Source organism: Oryctolagus cuniculus, chromosome 15 (genome assembly GCF_964237555.1).
Source record: "Oryctolagus cuniculus chromosome 15, mOryCun1.1, whole genome shotgun sequence".
Classification (NCBI taxonomy): Eukaryota; Metazoa; Chordata; class Mammalia; order Lagomorpha; family Leporidae; genus Oryctolagus; species Oryctolagus cuniculus.
This window is the reverse complement of record NC_091446.1, coordinates 16,683,679-16,704,543: the sequence shown is the minus strand read 5'-3', so window position 1 is coordinate 16,704,543 and position 20,865 is coordinate 16,683,679. Positions and strand designations below refer to the sequence as shown.

The 20,865-nt window shown below is 50.6% G+C and overlaps 2 protein-coding genes across 8 annotated transcripts in view; one reads left to right on the top strand and one right to left on the bottom strand.

Annotated features, from left to right (window-relative positions):
* HABP2 (hyaluronan binding protein 2) overlaps positions 1-20,306 on the top strand; it is a 31,097-nt gene extending 10,791 nt beyond the window's left edge. The window contains exons 3-13 of the mRNA XM_008270527.4: positions 6,233-6,343; positions 7,775-7,882; positions 9,052-9,168; positions 9,859-9,978; positions 10,430-10,601; positions 12,135-12,232; positions 13,613-13,868; positions 14,320-14,462; positions 15,833-15,967; positions 17,670-17,815; positions 19,999-20,306. Coding sequence (XP_008268749.2) covers positions 6,233-6,343; positions 7,775-7,882; positions 9,052-9,168; positions 9,859-9,978; positions 10,430-10,601; positions 12,135-12,232; positions 13,613-13,868; positions 14,320-14,462; positions 15,833-15,967; positions 17,670-17,815; positions 19,999-20,163 — 1,571 coding nt within the window. The 3' untranslated portion in view covers positions 20,164-20,306. The remainder of the gene's footprint in view (positions 1-6,232; positions 6,344-7,774; positions 7,883-9,051; positions 9,169-9,858; positions 9,979-10,429; positions 10,602-12,134; positions 12,233-13,612; positions 13,869-14,319; positions 14,463-15,832; positions 15,968-17,669; positions 17,816-19,998) is intronic.
* A 249-nt stretch (positions 20,307-20,555) lies between these two features.
* Positions 20,556-20,865, bottom strand: part of NRAP (nebulin related anchoring protein) — a 70,441-nt gene continuing 70,131 nt past the window's right edge. For all 7 annotated transcript variants that reach the window (XM_008270528.4, XM_070057204.1, XM_002718751.5 and 4 more), the window contains one exon: positions 20,556-20,815. In XM_008270528.4, coding sequence (XP_008268750.2) covers positions 20,711-20,815 — 105 coding nt within the window. In that variant the 3' untranslated portion in view covers positions 20,556-20,710. The remainder of the gene's footprint in view (positions 20,816-20,865) is intronic.

Sequence of the window (20,865 nt, the reverse complement as noted above, 5' to 3'; positions counted from 1 at the left end):
ATCGCAGTTGTCCAAAACCTGAACAGGCTGTTGAGCTCTTGGGAGAGAATGAAATCCTCATCGCTGGAGGCATTTAATTACTGGTTGGAAAAAATGACATAGGAGGGGAGCATCTTGAGAAACTGGGCTCAACAAGAACTCTGCTTCTGACAGTGTGGGGGAGTAACAGAGGGACCTGGGGCAGATGGCCCCTGGGCCCTGGACCATCGGCCTCTGTCTGTAGAGCGGGGTGGGAGTCTGTAGAGCAGGGTAGGATGGAGTGCCTGGTCCCTTCCGCCAAGGGTATGTTTAGTTTTGAGACCATCCCTGTAGGTGTTGATCCAACCTCTCGGGACCACTGTGCTGTGATGAGATTGGTCACATCCACATTGGCTTGGGGAAGGAGAAACCACGCTCATGCCCACGGGGCAAGGTGTTGCCTGGGTTGGTCTTGCTGGCGAGAGTGCCTGGCAAGGGTCTCGCTGCTGCAGAAGGTGCCCAGCGCCCAGAGGAGGTGGCCATCAGTCAGGGAGGCTCTGCCCATCTCCCGAAGCAGGTGACATGGCAGCCCTAGGCCTGCAGAAGTAGGTCTTCAAAGCATCTTGGCTGTGCCCAGCAGCGCAGGCCAGGCCCATCCATCAGCTGTCCTGCTGCCTGCCAGCGAGGCTCTCTGCTGGGCTCGTGCCATCAGCCAGATTGGAGGCATCAAATGCGGGGTGACAGCGCTGGGGCTCCGGGGAGGCCCGTGCAGGGGCCGTCTGTGCCGCGGTGATGGAAGACGCCAACAGGGACGACATTCCTGAGATTTTTATTCCGTTCCACACATCTGGCAAGCTCTTTAACCGGAGCAGCTGCAAAGCCCCCCCGTTGCAGGAACTCTGAGCTTTTTTGGAGAGACCTTGAACGTGGACCGTGGTAATCCTGGTCCAGGGACCTGGGGCCTGTTCGAGAAGACTTCCCAGTGCGTGTGACTTCCTGCAAGCCAAAACCCTTGGAGTCTCTGGAAACACAAGCTCACAGGAGGGTCCAAGCTCTTAAAAAGGCAAAGAAGAAAGGAGTCAGGGAGGCTGGGTTAGGAGGATCTTTGTTTTTTTTTTAAGTACAGAATAGGAGTTATAATACCTATTCCGTAGGATTGTGGTTAAATAGGATTGTTTGCAACCACATTTACTGAGTAGCATGTCCTATTCAAAGAAAAGCCCCGGGGATGGGCATTTGTCACGGAGGTAAAGTTGCAGCTTGGGACACCGCATCCACATCAGAGGGCCGGCCTGGGTGTAAGTCCCAGCTCCACTCCTGATTCCAGCCTCCTGTTGATGCGCACCCTAGGAGGCAGAGGACAACGGCTCAAGTGCTTGAGTCCCTGCTGCCTCCTGGGAGGCCTGGCTTGAGTTCCTGGCTCCTGTCTTCAGCTTGGCCCATCCCTGGGCATTGTGGGTATTTAGGGAGTGAATCTACGGATAGAAAATCTCTGTGTCTATCTCTCTGCCTTTCAAACAATTGTTTTCTTTAAAAAAGGAAGAAAATCAGTACTGACTGTAAAATAGCCTATTACTTGGAATGTTTGGGTTAATTCAGAATACTCTCACCATCATTCCTGGTAATTTCTAGAAACAATGTGATCAACAGATGCTTCCAACAGCCAATCTTTTCTTCTCCAGAGCTCTCCCCTTTTCTATGGTCCAGAGAAAGTCCCAGGTAACCTGGATTTAAATCCAAAGCATCTATTCACAGTCCACCTGGTGGTAGCCAATTGCAAACCCTTCTGTCCAGGAAAGTATCCGGACAAGTTTCCAGATTTCTACAGAGCTCAGCAGGCATTTTCCTCTAAGTACCCGTGACCCAAATCTCGTACAGTTTCTTCCCTAAATTCCACATTTGCTCTGCTTCAAGCAGGTGCCAACTTTGCCTGCAGACTGTATGCTGCCAATCAGAAGGCAGGGAGGTTTGGGCACAGAGGGGAGCACTGTCTATCAGACATACACAAGGAGGCTTCAAAAGGGCCATGGAAAATCCCCATCATCTTATTTATTTATTGGTGAGGCAGAGAGACAGGTGGGGAGAGAGTGAGAATACATTCATGCATTCCCATTCGCTGGTTTGCTCCCCAAATTCCTGCGGTGGCCCCAGGCCAGAAGCTGACGCTGGAAGCCAGGAACTCAATCCAGGTCTTTCACGTGGCGGCAGGAACCCAACCGCTTGAGCCATCCTGCCACCCCCCAGGATCAACATTAAGAGAAAGCTGGAGTCAGGAGCCAGAGCCTGGACACAGATCCAGGCACTGTGGGATGCAGGCATTCTAACCATGACGCCACACACCTGCCTCCACATTATCTTTGAATTCTATTTTCCATGAATTTGTACATAGAAACAGCCCTCGCTCTTAAGAAACCAGCTGTCTCGTTGGAAGCAACAAAACAAAGAACCCAAGCTACATACTCATCCTAAGACAAGTGCCACCAAGGCCCAGCTACCAAACCTCAACTCTGCAGCTAACAGGGCTGCTGAGGGATGCCCTTGCTTCTACAATTCCTATCTTACCAGCAACCTAGCATTAGGGGAGCCCTGTGTGTCTGTTACTATTGCATAATACACTGCCCTAACACGATGGCCTGATCATGAACCATGTCTTAGATCTTAATTCTTTGGGTTGGCAATTTAGACTGTGCTCAGCTGGGCAGTTCTTCTGGTCTAGGCTCTGTTGAACTTGGCTGGGCCTCCTCATGTGTATGCAGTCAGCTGGGACATTGCCTGGGGTCTCATTTTGCTGCTCTTGGCTGGGCTTTCTCCCATGTTTGAGGTCCTCAGTTGGGACCACTGAGCCTGCTGCTGCCTTAAGCTCTTGCAGAACAGGACACACTGTTAAAATGGCAGTCACAAGGGTCCGAGAGAGAGAAAAAAAAAAAGCACAAGACTTAAAAAAAATGTATTTGTTTGATCTCATTTCATTTGAAAGGCAGAGAGGCACAGAGAGAAAGATCTTCCATCTGCTCATTCAATTCCTAAACACCTGGAACAGCCAGAGTTGGGCCAGACCAAACTGAGGAGTCTGGAACACAATCCAGGTCTCCCTGTGAGTGGCTGGGAACTTGAGCCATCACCTGCTGCCTCCCAGAGCACACCTGAGCAGGAAGCCAGATGGGAAGCATGGGAGCCAGCAATCCAACGAGGAACTCCGACATGGGGCACAGGCAGCCCAGAGGCGTCTTAAACATGGTACGAAATGTCTGCCCCTACAAGACTTCTTAAAGCCCAGGCTTGAAACTGGCACTCTGTCCTTCCACTACACATGCGACTGACCAAAGAAAGCCCCAAAGTCAACACAGACCCAAGGAATGGGGATCTGCAATTTGTCTTGCAAAGGATGTGAGTAGAGTGGAGGGAGGAGAATTGGGGGTCATTCATGTCATCAAACCAGAATCCCAACATAGACTATGAGGCTGCTTCCTCCTTGCCTCTTCACTACCCATGCATCTCCTTCCTTGGCTGGGATTCCCCCCAAGGCTGGAGGTTCCTTTGAGGACAAGACCATCTCCTATACCTACTTGGATCCTTCCCTGGGGTTCACAATGCCTTCTGGCTCCTGGCCTAATCCTTGGTATTATATATATTGGTATTATATAAATTATAGGTACATAATGCAAGTCTATTACATAGAGAATAGTGTTAAATGCCAACATAATGGAAAAAACAAATAAGCTTAGGTTTGGAGAAATTATAGGAGTAACCTGTGGAGCACTTATCTATAAACACCTATTGCAAAAACAAAAATAAATTCACTGCTGAAACAAATCAGGATGCCATCATTTCATTACCAAACCCCATTGTCTCTCCCAAATGTCAATTTGAAATCTTTCATGTCAAACTCAGAAAAATATTTTCCCCCACTTTCTCACTCTCTGCTTTATCATGCTAGAGATGGAAAGAAACTTTATTTGCTCAGGAAGACAATGGCCTTATCTTCAACCCAGATCCTCGTCCCTGGAAAGGTGGCCTCCTCTGGGAGCATTTTCATAGCAGGAAAAAGCAGTGCAGGGGAAATAATGAGCAAGCAAAGGGAGTCTTGACTTGACACTGTGATAAATGAGGTGAAACTTTGCCAAGGAGCCAGAGTTGGTACATTCAAAAAGAAATAAAAAGATAGTTCCATTTTAATGGGAAATATAAAACAGTCATTGTGAAGAGTCGATTTTTCAAAAGCCAAAGAGATAAAGACTATAACAGAATGACTGGGAGACAAGGGAGATAATGTGGTTGATAATCAGTGTGGGTAAGTGGCCTCCTCCCAGCACCAGCGGCCCTGCAGGAGAGCCGTCCGCGTCAACCTTCCCCACGTGTGCCTGTCTCATCATCATATGCGCCTCTGGACAGCTTCCTCCCAGCTCCAACTTGCTGACTTGCCAAACTCCCGCCAGCCACGGAGAGCAAAATCAACCCAACTTTCTTCAAATCCCAAACTTCTCTCCGAGTCTCATAGAGCTTCCAGCGTCTCTAGCATCTCCCAGGCCCTGATGACAAAGAACTCAAATCCAGCCTTACACACCTGCTTTTCCCAATGACTGGCATGGGGGAAGCTTACTGCCATGGGCATAACTCCACACAGCCTTCTCTTTCCACTGACAAAGGCCACCAACCTTCTCAAGATTGTCCTGCTAAGATTCCTCATTAGCAGGATGGATAGCAGGAAGAGTGGACGCTCTTTCCCAAGAGTTAACGTGGGTGTTCCCAAGGCAATGCAATACTCCCACTGGAGCACTTGAGCACTGTAGTTGAGCAAGTGCGATGTAGTGATTGTACCCAGACAAGCTACCTTGGTGTATATCCTGCTATTAGCTGTGTGGTTTTGGACAAGTTACTTCATCTCTTTGAGTCTCAGGTTTTCTCTTAAAGTTGAATGAATATACAAGGGTCTTCAAAAAGTTCATGGAAATGCACATTATCCTTGAATTCCATTTTCCACACACACATTTTAAAGTACATCATAGGCCGGCACTGCGGCTCACTAGGCTAATCCTCCACCTAGTGGCGCCGGCACACCGGGTTCTAGTCCCGGTAGGGGTGCCGGATTCTGTCCCGGTTGCCCCTCTTCCAGGCCAGCTCTCTGCTGTGGCCCGGGAGTGCAGTGGAGGATGGCCCAAGTGCTTGGGCCCTGCACCCCATGGGAGACCAGGAGAAGCACCTGGCTCCTGCCTTCGGATCAGTGTGGTGCGCCAGCCGCAGCGCGCCAGCTGTGGCGGCCATTTGAGGGTGAACCAACGGCAAAAAGGAAGACCTTTCTCTCTGTCTCTCTCTCTCACTATCCACTCTGCCTGTCAAAAAATAAAAAAATTAAAAAAAAATAAAGTACATCATAGACCTCCTAGGTTTTTTCTGAGGCTGAAATGAGATGGTGTGAGTAACTGTTTAGTACTGGCCTGGCAAAGGCTTAATCAGCATTATCTCACAACGATGCTGTAGATGGGGCTTGGGCGTAGTTTGATCATGACCCAAAGGAAAGTGACAAATCTCTTTGACCTCATTAAGCTAAGGTGACACAGTCCTGTAGAACAATGGTCATTGTAAGACCCTAGTAGATCCCACAGAGGGCCCTGGGTCCCCATTCTTGTCCTGCTGTTTAAAGATGTGAAAACCAGGGCCAGTGCCATGGCTCACTTGGTTAGTCCTCCACCTGCAGCGCATGCTGGCATCCCATATGGGCACCGGGCTCTAGTCCTGGTTGCTCCTCTTCCAGTCTAGCTCTCTGCTGTGGCCCGGAAATGCAGTGGAGGATGGACCAAGTTCTTGGGCCCCTGCACCTGCATGGGAGACCAGGAGGAAGCTCCTGGCTTCGAAAGTGGCCATTTGGGGAGTGAACCAATGGAAGGAAGACCTTTCTCTCTGTCTCTCTCTCTCACTGTCTATATCTCTACCTGTCAAATAAAAATTTAAAAATAAATAAAGATGTGAAAACTAAGGCACCAGTTGGCCTGGCTGAGGTCACAGTTAGTGAAAAGCCAGGACTTGACTTCTCTTTATCCCTAATCAGGTGCTGTTGGTCCTGCCAATGCCAACACTGCCCAGTTGGCATCTCCCAACTGAAAAGTCCTGATGCCTGAACGCTCCTCCCCTTTGCCATCAGTGCAAAGAGCAGCTGGATACATGATTCCTTCCTTAGAACCTTGAGCCCTTTGGGGAAGGGAGTGCAACTAAATAGATTACTGGCTTCACTGGGTCCGATGAGGAGTGCTTCTCTCATCCTGTTCACATCCTGCAGATTGGACTCCCGACAACTATGATTACAGCTACGAGCACTACAACCAGGGAGAGAACACCGGTGCTACACCTGCCTACCCTGAGAATCCTGACTGGTACTATGCAGAGGATGGTAGGTACCACACCTGATGCAAATCCCCCTGGGAGGAGGGCATTGTGCCTGGAGGGAGTTTGCTGTGCTGTTATGCAAGACCAATACCGTAAAGCAGGTCTCGGAGAATTTATTTAGGCTGGCTTTTTTCCCCCATTAGAATGATACACAGTGAGGATTGGAGAGGCTCATAGAGACCATTTCCTCTTACCCTAAAATGACCGAGAAAGTAAATGAGACCAAGAGAGGAGCTGACCTGGCCCAGGTCATGCGTCAAGTTAGTGCCTCATTATCCAGATCTCTGAGAATAGCAGTCATGTTTAAAGTCATTGCTTTCGTCTCCAGGTAAGTCCTAATTACTCAGAAGAGTTCTAGTTAGCAGGGAGCATCGCCTGTAGCAACACAGATTTGACTTTGGGATTTTTTTCCCTCGTGTCTTTGCTGTGTTTTTGTGTCTGTTTTCGCTCTGTAGAAGCCTCCCACCCTTGTGAGGGTGTGTGTGCAGGTGTGTGTGTGGGAGGGGGGTGTATACTCACACATGTCTGCTCCCACCACAGTTGTTTTTGTTTTTTTGCCACTTCTTAACCTGAACAATGGGACAGAAAGGAAAACAAGAAGCTGGGTCCAAGAAAAGCCATGTGACGAAACCAGGACAAGGCACGGAAAGCACTTAGCAGCTGGAATAAAAGCGATGGAACAGTACGAAGTGGCCTGGAAGGCAGGGCCAAGATACAGGGCACCAGGGGAACATCAGAAGGGACCATCAAAACAAGAGCCAGGCCCAGGGATCCTAGTTCCTGAACCAAAGAACAATGTGTGTGAACAGAAGGATAAAGAATTCCCCAAGGGAAGATCCATTCAGACAACCATGAAAAGCCAAAGGCACAGATGAAATATGACAAAATCTAACTGAACAAGTAGTTGAAGAAAGATGAAGGCCACTGGGTCATTCCCTCCTCGCCGTCAATTCTTCTGTCACCCTCTTGCCTTTGCTCTTCTCGCCTGATGTTCAGACAGCTTGTGTTTCATTAGGGGTGGGTTTTCTTTCCCCACGCCTGACCTCCACCCCTGGGCACTGGAAGTAGGGGAGGTCTTCAGGCTTGTGAATGCCGTCAGCATCAGAGGCAGACCCCGTGGCACTCCCAGCGAGACGGGGAGGAGAAAGACACTCATGAGGGAAAGGGGAGCCTCTCAATGAGAAAGGCCCCATCCAAAGCAGACCGAGGGGAGACAGTCGCAATTCCTTCTCACCTCCCCTCTTACTAACCTGAATCCCTCCCTCTGGCCACATGGCTGCACTTTTCCTTGTTCTCGAAGGAAAATCTGTGTTTCCCCCTCTCCCCTGGCTCCATAATCACTCTCGTTTGGGGAAGAGACTGCAATGAGATGAGCAAACAGGAGCTTCTCACCAGATGCCTCTTATCACCCTTGACTTCTGCCCATTTGTCTTAGATCCATGCCAATCCAACCCCTGTGACCACGGAGGGACCTGTGTTGTCAGCCAGGACACCTTCAAGTGCAAGTGCCCAGCCCCTTTCTCTGGGAACCGGTGTCAAAAGGGTGAGTGCATCTTTACTGGATTTATTCTCCCTTCTGGGCTAGAAAAAAGCAGTTTCTCCTCCAACTCTAGGGAGGAAGGAAGGGCGAGTGGCCCCATGGAAAGGGTTCCAACTGCCACACTGTGTCATGTGTAATGGATCCTGGTGCAGGGTCATAGGCAGCTGCTAACTGAATCTTCATCCACACACTGTGAGATGGGACAAATACGTCCACGCTACAGAAGACAAGATGGAGGCCAAGGGCAGGTAAGAACTGGAATCTAAAACAGGAGGCATGTTCCAAACTTGGGGTTTATTTTTCAGGGCCTTTCCACTGACTACAACAGAGAAATGTTGTCCTCAGGTGGGAGAGCAGGAAGGATCTCAGGACACACAGGGCACAGCCCTGTTAGAGAAAGGCAGCCCAGAGAGCGCAGGAGACTTGCTTGTGGGCACAAAGCTACTTGGGGATTGAGCAGAAATGAGAGCCCTGCTGCGTGACTCAGAGCCCCATGCTTGTTCATCTTGCCATTCTCACTGTGTCTGCCTTTAGTGAGCTCTGTGGGCTTCATGAAAGGCCATTGGATAAGGCATAAGAAATAGAACACCCATGCATTATTTGTACCCTGTAGCGGACCTGGATTCTGTCCACTCTGACAGCCATCAGCTGGGTTGGGAGAGGCAGAGAGGGTTTGATGGACAGGGCTATATTGTTGATCTCATTCCTCTGTGTCCTGTTCCCTTGATTCTCCAATTTCAACCCAGTGATTCCTTCAATCAATGTTTCATGATGGCTGGGAACAGTGGGTATAAATGGAGTACCTGGATTCATCCTTCAGCTTCTCAAAAGAATGACAAAACTATGAATGGAATGTGAAATCAGCTATTTAAAACAGAGAGAATAAAATTGTGACTCTGTTTGCTGAAGATATGAAAATTATCAATGCTTTTTACTAGGATAGGAAAATAAAAACTATGAGCACTGGAGCATAAGAAGCAATCATTCGTGATCCAATGATAAGAGAAACCATGACCTGGTTGGTTAGTACTTCAGCACCATGGACAAGGCCACATGCACCCTGTGGGCCACCCCCACCTGAAACCTTGTAGCATACAGCTACTCCTCCAGGTACAATGGGCCCCAAATAATATCCTGTATTCCGCCTCTACTTCTCTGTGGATCCCCTACAGTGCAAAACAAGTGCGTGAACAATCCCTGTGGCCGGGGCGAGTGTCTCATTACCCAGAGTCCTCCCTACTTCCGCTGTACCTGTAAATACCCTCACACCGGTCCAGACTGCTCCAGAGGTAAGTGGGGAGGCTGCTTTGATGGCAGGTCTTCTCTGCCCTAGCTTGTGCCCAGAGTCCCCACCTCCCACTCAGTGGAAGTCAGATGCATCTGATGTTTTCTTGGGATTCAGTGTGGCCCTTTTAATTGTGATTTTTAAAGATTTGTCATTCCTGGAGAGTCCAGTGGGAACCGACTGACCTGTGTCCCTTACCACTCAGAAAGAATAGTCTTAAAGCTGACTTCCTCTGGGAAGTAGGCCCTGATCTATTTCCGAGATGAGCCATGTAAAGGAGTCAGTGCGGTGAGTCAGATCTGCATTCTGTCTCAGGCACTCCCAGAATTACTGCATGGGAAAGTTTTACAAATGAAAAAACCAAAATTCCGAGAGGTTAGCTAACTTTCTCATGGTCACACAGGTATCAAGGGCCAGAGCCAAGTTTGGGGACTTGGCGCCCGTGTCCTGGCTCAGTCCATGCCTCTGGTCATTGTTTGCTCAGTGACCTGTGCACTGATGTGTTCTTCGCACAGCTTCCTCTCATCTTGCCGCATCAATGTTTGCTTATTTCTTAAGGTCCATGTGTACAGTTCCTAGAGTGTCTGGGGCTCTGTCATACCCCTCTTGTGCCACCAGTATCTACTTGTCATCTCAGACATGGGCTGCAACTCCCTCTGAAGTGCCTTCCTGGCCCCACTTCCTGTGTTCACAGTGGTTCCTGCGTGCAGGCCAAACCCCTGCCAGAATGGCGGCACCTGCTTCCGGCACAAGCGGAGGTCCAGGTTCCGCTGTGCCTGCGCTGACCAGTACAGGGGCAGATTCTGCGAAATCGGTATGGGTCTCTGCCTCCACTTCAAACAAAACTCAGGACTGCAACCAGGTCTCTGAATTCCTTTTCCGTTTGGGTGTTGTAGCGAGACTGTGGCTCAGGTTGGGTTTCTCAAACTCTGCCTTTGCTTCTGCCTCCCAGCTTATTGGGCACAAGCTGTGTCTCGCTCCATGAAAAGAAAGCAGTAACCTGGGATGTAGTAGAGGCAAATCAGACACACCTAAGCATACCTGGGCCTCTCCCCACCTTCCACCAGTTCTTCTATGAGCCAAAATGGAGGAGCTGAGCTCCCACCCTCACAACCATTGTATTTCACATTAAGCTAGGTCGGATGTGGAAAATTCTGGAATTTCATGGTGAAATCTTAGGCCCAATCTTATCACCTTTGTTACACTCCTGAAGTCCTCACGTCCATTGCTCTCTGTTCTCATGTCCCTGCTTATTTGTCTCTGAGGCCCTGATGACTGTTACACTGGCGATGGGTACTCATACAGAGGACAAGTGAGCAGGACGGTCAACCAGCACCCATGCCTTTACTGGAACTCGCACCTGCTCTTGCAGGAGAATTACAACATGTTTATGGAGGATGCTGAGGCCCACGGGATTGGAGAGCACAACTTCTGCAGGTAAAAATTACTTTCTTCCCTGTGTTCAGCCTTGGTGGCTTGCTTATTTTATTTATTTATTTATTTATTTATTTATTTATTTATTTATTTTGGACAGGCAGATTTAGACAATGAGAGAGAGACAGAGAGAAAGGTCTTCCTTCCATTGGTTCACCCCCCAAATGGCCACTGCGGCCGGTGTGCTGTGCTGATCCGAAGCCAGGAGCCAGGTGCTTCCTCCTGGTCTCCCATGCGGGTGCAGGGCCCAAGCACTTGGGCCATCCTCCACTGCCTTCCCGGGCCACAGCAGAGAGCTGGACTAGAAGAGGAACAACCGGGACAGAATCCGGCGCCCTTACCTGGACTAGAACGTGGGGTGCCAGCACCGCAGGCGGAGGATTAGCCTAGTGAGCCGTGGCACCAGCCAAGTGGCTTGCTTATAAAGCAGATCATTGAAACTCATCAACCTTCTTTCTAGGAAAAGTTTCCTGTCCAGAACAGGCAAGGTCATGCTGCTGCAACAAAATATCCCCAGCTCGCAAGGGCTCAAATACCTTACTTGTTACCAACACTACAAGTGGGTTGGGAATGGTGATGTGGGGATTTCAGCTCTACAAAGTGGCTCAATTATGCAGGAAGGGCAAGAAGAGGTGGAAAGTAGAGGATGCATTGTTTTACTGCCTTCATCTAAAAGTGACACATCATCTCATTGGTCTGAAATAGTCAAATGGCCCACCCAACTGCAAGAGAGAAACCAATGAGATGCCTGGAGCCTGACAAGCTCCACCACAAGGGTGTTCAAGTTGTCCCCAGAAACGGCAGTGCCACCCTCCTCCCCAGCGATGACCCTGGTGAACTTCTCCCCCTTCTGCATCTAGACCACTCTGCTGGCTGCCTCCCACTGCGCTTTGTTTCTAGCCAAGGCCAATTCCTTAGAAGATTCGTATGTAAGGGGCACGGGTCTTTGGCCTGGCTTTTAGCTAGCTCCGTAAACAGGAGAATTTTCCTTGCACAAAACACGAATTACCTTGCACTTGCATTCACCAGAAGCTGGTCCCTGCATGGAGCTAGCAGCAGGTGTCCACCCCACCCTGACCCCCAGCTGCCTGTCCATTCCTACAAATAGAATTCCGAGGTTCAGGCAGAGGGAGCTTACCCCCACAACGCTTCTGTGGCCATTTTACTTCTCTGTCGGAGAAAAGTCTCCAGCAGGGATCTCACTTATTTTCTTAAACACAATTTGATACGCCCCGTGGATCTGCCACAGGGTTTGTGAAATGCTCCCTGGTCCTTGGGATTCTCTGCTGGAAGTCAAGGTTTTGCCAAAAAAAACTATAACCATCCTTATTTGCCCAGATTTGCTGGCCTACTGGTAGATTCAAATGGAACACGATCCCACATTCAGATGAGCAGAACAAGGCACCATTCAAGCTCCATGTGCAAGAGCATGAAGCCTCTTAGCCAACAGTCCTCTAAAGAGCTCCAGGGGTTCCCCAAGCCTTGACCCTGAGTTACTTGGGTTTTTTGTGTATGTGTATGTGTGTGCTTTTTAAGAAACCCAGATGGAGACAAAAAGCCCTGGTGCTTTGTGAAAGTGAACAGTGAGAAGGTGAAGTGGGAGTACTGTGCTGTCTCGGCCTGCTCCACCCCAGGTAAGCCCAGGGCTGTCGGAGGGCCGAGCTGTCCAGGGGCACAGGGTGGTTGCAAGTTCTCAGAGAGAGGTTCCTGGCATCCCATTCCCCCACCCCATTCCCTCTCCACAGCTGCTTTATCTGTTCTGTCTGAGTGGCACCCTACCTGCCTGGTCCTTGGCGCCCCTCAGGATGCCAAGCAGGTGTAAGGATCTTTGTCATCACTGGCCAGGTGGCTCCACTGCACACACCCAGCCAGTGTGCCCAGCAGATACTTGTTCATCGCCCGGTGCTGGGGGCGCTATGGTCATCAAACATTGACTGGTCCCCCTGGGCTCTCGGGATTCCCCCCAGGTCTGAATTCCAGCCTCACGGTCTCCCTGCCAGTTGTCGCTGCCCATTTCCACGCTCACACCTGGGGTGATGATGTGCACTCCCACCCCAACAGAGAGACGCTCCACACTCTCTCACGCTGCCCCAACCAGTTTCACTTCTCTTTGCTCTTCTGGCTGTCTCCGTCTATAATGCTCCATCCCATACCCGTCCTTGCCCATTTCCAGCCACTCTTTGATAATCGACCCAAGTTCCCCTTCTCCAAGAGGTCCTCCTCTTCTCCCAAGTAGAGAGCACGTTCTCTCCCTCCTTGCCGACCCCAAGGACAGAAGGAGGCTCCATCCATGCAACACTTTTGCCGTCTTCTTTGTAACCCAGTTATCTGTGCTGTGTCCCAGCTCCCCTATTCGGCTTCATTGGAGTGTCCTTCCCTCCACACTGGAAAAGCTTCCAACTATACATGTGCCTTGATGAACAGCTAAGTGATGGATTTGTCTATTTTTTAAGATTTTATTTATTTATTCATTTGAAAGGTAGAGTTACAGACAGAGAGGGAGAGACAGAGAGAGATATCTTCCATCCACTGGTTCACTCCTCAAATGGTTACAATGGCTGAAACTGGGCTGATCTGAAACCAGGAGCCAGGAGCTTCTTCTGGGTCTCCCACATGGGTGCAGGGGCCCAAGGACTTGGGCCATCTTCTACTGCTTTCCCAGGCCATAGCAGAGAGCTGGATTGGAAAGAGGAGTGGCTGGGAATAGAACCAGTGCCAGTATGGGATGCCGGCACTGCAGGTGGAGGCTTGGCCCACTGTGCCACAGCGCCAGCCCCTGGATTTGTTTATTCACACACACACAGAACATGTGTGTAGCACACTGGGAAATCCAGAGGAGAATGTGTGCTTCACCGTGAATCCTATGGACTCGCTTTCTGGTAAGCACTGTGATTAGAAGGAAAGCTTCTTAGTTCTGGACCCTTAACTTCTGGACTGAGAATCACTCCTCTGCCCAGCTCTGAGGAGCTAGGGGGACTCTGAGCAGTGTGATTGATCTTTCTTGCATCCCACAGACACGGACAACCTGGAGGGAAGCCCTGCGGAGCCCCTGGTCAAGATCCCAGGGTTTGACACGTGCGGGAAGACCGAGGTGGCAGAGCGGAAGCTCAAGAGGATCTACGGAGGCTTCAAGAGCACGGCGGGCAAGCACCCGTGGCAGGCGTCCCTGCAGACCTCCATGCCCCTGACCGTGTCCATGCCCCAAGGCCACTTCTGCGGGGGGACGCTCATCCACCCCTGCTGGGTGCTCACCGCCGCCCACTGCACTGAGTAGGTGCCTGCCGGGGGCGAGGGGCAGGGCGACGCCACTGTAAGGGGTGCTCTCTCCTTTCCATTGAGCAGCATCTTGGCAGCTTGGGCAAGTCTGGGGGTCTAATCTAGCTCCAAGGGCAAAGGAGCTGCAAATTGGTCAAAAGTCACCACGTCACTGTATGTGTTCTACAGCACTTAATCCTCCAAACTGCCTCCTGGAAGACAAGCGGAGGGAGGCCAGGGCTGGGCTTGTGTTTTATGAATTAACTGCAGGATCTGCAGTGCCAACAGCCAGCCTTTGGGCAGGGCAGCTGTTGAGTAAATATCTGTGCAGGGAGAGACGTTATCCCTTCCTTTTCATAAACAAGGACTTCGAGTCCTGGGAAGGCTTAACGTCTAGTTCAGAGGCACATGGAAAGTAAGGGGGTGAATGGGATGTGAACCCATGGCCCTTATTTTTCCCTTGTAGCATAAAAATGAAACATCTCAAAGTGGTGCTAGGAGACCAGGACTTGAAGAAGACTGAGTTCCACGAGCAGACCTTTGGGGTGGAGAAGATAGTGAAGTACAGCCACTATAATGAAAGAGATGAGATTCCCCACAATGACATCGGTGAGTCTACTCCACCGTGGACCTCCAGTGGGTCTTGTCCCGGTAGATTTCCCCACTGATGGACAGCTGAGGTTTGGTTCTAGAAGGTGCTCTTGACCACTTTGGTCCCTTATAGATGCTGTAAGAATTTATTCCAGAGCTTTTTTTTTTTTTTTTTTTTAAATAATTTTAGAGAGCAAGAGTTCCTATCAGTTGGTTTACTCCCCCAAAAGCCTATAATGGCCTGGATGGGGCCTGGCTGAAGCTGGTAACTCAGTCCAAGTCCCAAGGACTTGAGCTGTCACTGCTGCCTCCCAGGGTCTGCACTAGCTGGAAGCTGGAGTCGGGAACCAGAGCTGCGTATCAGACTCAGGCTCTCCAGTATGGGCCATTGATGTAGCACTGGGCATCTTACCTGCTAGGCCAAACACTTGCCCTGAGAGCTTTTACGTCCTTGGGAGTGCACCGAGCGCTGTGATAAATGGGCACAAGTTCTCCAGTTGAGGTGAAGGATGCCAGGAGCCTCACGCTGTACAAACAGCTTGGCCTTGAATCCGAGCTCCCCGGCCTACTAGCCACCGCCCAGTGCCTCAGTTTCCCCTTCTCTGAGGACACTGATGCACAGCTTGCACGTCCTGTGTGTTAAGTGACACCATGTGCCGGTGGACGCCCTGGGCACCTGGTGGGCCCTCAGGGTCAGAGGCACTGATTCTTTGCACTACTGCTCAGTTCTGTACCCACCCTAGCTCCCCTCCGTGGGGACTCCCTCTATCTCTCCTTCATCAGTAGTCTTGTTCCTTTTGCAGCCTTTGTTTAGACAATGGACTAGAAAGTACTCCAAAGTCCATTATTTTGTCTTGATACTGTCCTCGGCCTGAAGCGTTACTCCTTGTCATGGTCAGTTCTTCCTCGCTGAGTGCAAACACCGAGGCAGGCTAACTTTACAAGGGAAGGAGGTTTATTATGGCTCACAGTTCTGGAGTTTCCTAGCACAGGGTTGAGTGGGTCCCCCTGGGCTGGCCCCCAGCGCTGGTGTTCTTGTGAGCTGAGTCCCAAGGTGGCACAAATGTGGCGAGACACAGGGAGTGCAGTTCTCTGCCTCTGTCTGTGCCTTCATAAAGCCTCCAGGATCCAATCGGGCCCCACCCCAACCCCTAATCCAGTCACTTCCCGAAGGCCCTGCCTCTGAACAACATAGCTGGTTTAAGTTTCCACTGTTTCAGAACCTCTGTTTGAAGGGACAAACACTCAGACCATAGTGTTCCCCCCAGGGCGGGGTTTTAGAAATGAAATGACGGAGGCAGGGGTGGTGGAGCTTTGCTAGGCCCGCCTTCCAAAGCACATTGAAGCTGTAGAGTCACACTCATTCACTCCCCTCTCTCCCCACCCAGCTTTGCTCAAGTTAAAGCCCGTGGACGGTCACTGTGCTCTCGAATCCAAGTACGTGAAGACCGTGTGCCTGCCCGATGGGCCGTTTCCCTCTGGGACCGAGTGCCACATCTCAGGCTGGGGTGTTACGGAAACAGGTGAGTCTGGCCGTGCATCCTCCCCAAGCTCGGCTGAGCTACGTCAACCAGAGACGAAAGGGCCACACCCAGCTGCCCTTCTGAACTTGGAATCTGTGTGTTATCCACAGTGCCTAATCAGAAGTCAGCTTGTGCTGGACCCTTCAAGCTCTAGTCCAGGCTCACCACCTACAAGGAGCCCTCCCCAGTCTCTATATCTGTCCTCAGCACCATCCCACATAGCTGACTTTTACCAAGCGTTGAACCTATGTCTGTGGAGACCTCTCTGCTTCCCCAGGTAGACTGGAAAGAAGTAGACTGCAAAGATCCTGGATTTTAGAGTCAGATAGACTTGAGTTATGTTATTGGCTGCATTGCTTGAACAACTGAGATTTAATTTCATAATCATCATACGTACTGCCTTGATTTGGAATCACACCCACAGGAGGTGACAGAATTCTATAGAGGTGTTCACTGAGTTGGCCCTAGAGGGTGGGGGTCAGATCTCACTCATCTCTCTCTCTTTCAGACTCTTTGTTAAGACTCTTTGAGAAAAGTAGGCATTCTATAAAATTGTGTGAAATTAAGTTCTTGATTTGTCTCTGGGATTTAGTCTTACCTGAAAAAGTAACAAAATTAGGGTGATGGGGACAGGGTCGGGAAACATGAGGGATTCATGAGGTATGGAATGTTCTGTATCCTGGCTAATTCGATGTCAGTGGTGGTTGTATTACATTGTAGTCTTATAAGTTATTACTATCGGGAAAACTGAGTAAAGGATGCAAGAGAACTCTGTTCTTTCTTACAACTGCATGTGACTCCACAGTTATCTTAAAAAAAAAAAACAGTTTTAAAGGCAAAAATAAATTAACCAAAGGGTTACTTTCTTCACAGTACTGACAAGATCACTCCCTCTAATGCAAAGAAATTCAAAAGAGTATTTCAAGTCTTTCCCAAACATTAAAAATATACTTCCCTTCCCTTCCAAATCTTGCCCTTGATAATGAAAAAGCAAGAATCACTTTTAACAGGTCTGTATTCATGACGAAAGGGAAATGTAATATACAAATTTGTCCGATGCTTTTGGGAAAGGAGACTTCTTGCTAACTGATTTTAGAATTGACCAGGAAACTCTTTTCTGAAGCTATCTTCATTGTAGTCCACCTAAGCCTTCTGATCCCTATTCTGTGCAATATGGATTGGACAGTATGGCCATGTCTGAGATGGGGCTCTTACAAGACATTCAGGCTAGGATGTTTTAGTTTCTCTGAATAGCCCTCCAAGGCTGTGTGTTCAAAGTCAATGACATGTTTTGATTGACTCTTTACCTGTGGAGCAATAGCAGTACACCAGGGCACTCCATCCATCCATCCATCCATCCATTCATCTATCCACTCACTCCCCAAGAGTCTACTAAATGCTAGCCTCTCTGGTCTGCATAGGAAATTAACAAATAGTCAACACACCTTCCCTACCCTCCTAGGCCTCATAGTCTGCTTGGGGTTACAGAGGAGGCAATGAATGGTTCAGCCCCACTGTGATAAGTGCAGCATTACAGGTCTGCATAGGCGTGGTGACGCCTGAGGGAAAGGATCCATCAGCCTTAGAAGGCGACGCTTCCCAGCTCCTGGAAAATCCACGCTTCCTGAGCTGAGAGCTGGTGGCCTTCTAGTACTGCTGGATTCTGGTGCCCACCATAGTGACTTTTCTCTTTGCCCCACAGGGGAAGGGTCCCGCCAGCTCCTGGATGCCAAAGTCAAGCTGATTGCAAACACTTTGTGCAACTCGCGTCGACTCTACGACCACATGATTGATGACAGCATGATTTGTGCAGGAAACCTTCAGAAACCTGGACAAGACACCTGCCAGGTCAGAGGCTCCTAATGGTACTTGGAGAAGGAGAGGCTGGCAGTCCTCGGGCACAGAGGCTGTTGGGAGCCCTGGGCGGAGATAGGGCTGTAGCAGTCCACATCAGTATGGATGGTTCAACTTGGTAACCACAGTGGTCCTGGTGCCTGCATTGTTCACTCGAATTCCCCCAACCCTCTGGTGTGTGTGTGGAGGGCATCATTAGCCCCATTTTACAGATGTTTTCAGAGGTTGTCTTGGCCTGGATGCTAAGTGGCAGGGCTAGAATTTGGACAACCCAGGTCTGCAGGATGCCACAGCCTTTGCTACTGTGCTCCACGATATTTAAATGTGAAGATGGCACAGCTGGCCTCAGTGTTGGGCAGCAGGTCTGAAATAGCCCAACGAATGCCCTAAAGGCCATTGGCTGGAAGGAGAAAGATGTGAGGCCTAGAGATTTTGCAATGATATTAACTACTCATGAGGATTTAAACGAGAGAGACAGATACAGGTTTCACCTTAGCACGCTAAGTGGCTCTGCGGCCATAGCCAGCCTAGGGCCTGCCTGACGCTCCTCCCAGTCTCGACTTTGGGAACCCCAAGCTGCTGAGGCCTGCGGTGTGTGAGAAGCTGCTGGGGAGGGAGGAGGTGGCAGCTCCACACTGGTGCCAAGGGGACCTCAGGCGGTGTCCCAGTGCACTCCCCAGAGTCCCTGCCTCTGCCAGGGTGTCATCACACAGCATACGTCCGTCCCAGATGCCCAGAAACACCTCGATTTACAATTTTCTGCTGATTGTCCTCACAAACCACCCAACTACCCTGGAAAACCCAACAGGGCCACATTTGGGTCCTAGATCCTTGATGGAGTCTCTCTACAAAGGGATCCAAACATTACTTGCCCACCTTGAGTTCACTTTGGGTTGGGAAATGGAAATGACTGCTCCAGGGTTTGTGTCTCTGCTGTGAGCCCTTCCCTCTCCCAGGGACCACAGATATGCACATATGCAGAGAACCATAGGCAGATGGGTGCTACTTGCCCTAAGCCCCTGGGAGATGAGTCAGAGATTGTTCAAGAAAAGAAATAATTGCTGCCGGCTCTGGTAACAGCCATGGGTTTGCAACTTGGTTCTGTCCCCTATTGTGTGGCCTTAGCAGTCACCAAATTCTCTGATCTCAGATGCCTAATCTGTAAAATGGTGCTAACATGTCCATCAAATCATCCTAAGGTTGTGGCTAAGATGCCAAGAGGGAATTCATTTGAAAAACACCTGTTAGTGGTGGTGCTTAAGTGGTAGTGGATGTTTGGGAGCCTAAGAGCTGCTGACACCCTCATTGTCCTTCTCAGAATCCTCACGACAGCCCTGGGACACAGTTAGCAGTGTGACAACCTGAGGCCCAAGGCTGGCAGGCACCAGAGCCTGGCTCAGAGCCCAGGACATCTAACCACGTGGACCACGGTGAATGCCCTGACCAGGGTGCCCCCTGAGTCCCCATCCTCCTCCCCTGTGTGTGCCCAGGGCTGTATCCAAACAGGGCCCCAGAAGGAGCAAGTCCAGAGCCCCTGAGAGCTCACAGCAGTGACACCCTGAAGGGAGCCAGCACTGCGGTGCGCCGGGGTAAGCACAGCCTGCAATGCGGGCGTTGTGCATGCTCCACTTCCGATCCAGCTCCCTGCTAACGTTCAGGGGAAAGCAGTGGAAGACGGCTCAAGTGCTTGGGCCCCTGCCAGCCATGTGGGAAACCGGGGTGGCATTCCAGCCTCCTGGCTCCAGCATGGCCCAGCCCAGGCCATGGCGGCCATTTGGGGAGTGAACCAGAGGATGGACAATCTCCTATTTCTCTCCCTCTCCCTGTCCCTCTCCCTGTCCCTGTCCCTCCCCTCTCTTTCAAAGAAACAAAGTAAGTATTTTAAAAAAAAAACCCTCCTGTGACTAAGAGTCAGGAATTAGAGTTTGCCCATGGCACGGTGGCTACAGCCCTTGGCTCCTGTGCCAAGCCTCCCAGGCTCAGGGACAAAGGACACTGCTCACTTAGAGAGTGAGTTTCACGGCACCGGAAGCCTGGGGAGAGCCTGCTTTCCAGAGCAGCCCGCCACAGCTGGCAGCCGACACCGCCCCCTCAGCCCCGGCACCCTCTCTGCGGTCGTGGGGGTGTCTGAATGTACTGTGGCCCCGAGGCTGACCTCACGCCCCTTCCTCCCCTAGGGTGACTCTGGAGGTCCTCTGACCTGTGAGAAGAATGGCACCTACTACATCTCCGGCATAGTGAGCTGGGGCCTGGAATGTGGGAAGAAACCAGGGGTCTACACCCAAGTCACCAGGTTCCTGAGTTGGATCAAAGCCACCATCCAAAGGGAGGCTGCCGTCTAAGCTGCCGTCCTCTGAAGCACCTCAGACAACACGGGCTCCTGGGCAGCCACAGGCACCCCGTGGCCTCCACGCAGCGAGTGTTCATGTTCTATGCAGAGACAACCACTGCCCAGCCTGGGCCTTCCTGGCCCAGCCTTTGCACCATTTCATCTGGCTCTTTCTGATCTCTCAAAGCATGATGGAACCCACACGAGATAGCTTAGGTTTGCTTCACTTTCAACAGTTGTTCTTCCTAGAAAATCAGCGTTCAGAGGCTGTCTCCACCTGACACCTGCCAGCAAGGGACTGCAGACTGCCCAGCCTTGGGGGGAGTCGCCCTGGCCTCTTTATTCCTCATCCTGGACCGACCAGCCAGGTACTAGAGAGAGGAGCAATAATACGACATAGCCCCGTTGCTTTCACAGTTGTTTTAATAAACCCAGGACCAGGGAAAGCAGGTGCTCCATTGTTCCAGCTCGTCCACTTGGGGCCATCTAAAGTCTGGATCTTCAGATGCAAGTTCGCTCTTCCGGCTTCTCTCTTAAGAACTGGCGTGGACACCACTCGCTCACAACAGCAGAGCCTTCTTCCTTTTGACGTGCAGGATCTCAGTGGCATCTGGGTTCACCTGCCCCCTGGGATCATCTCCAGACTCCATGGCCTCTGGCCCTCCCTGCAGAAATCAAACACACAGCCCGGAGTTACCACGCAGCTCCCGTCCTG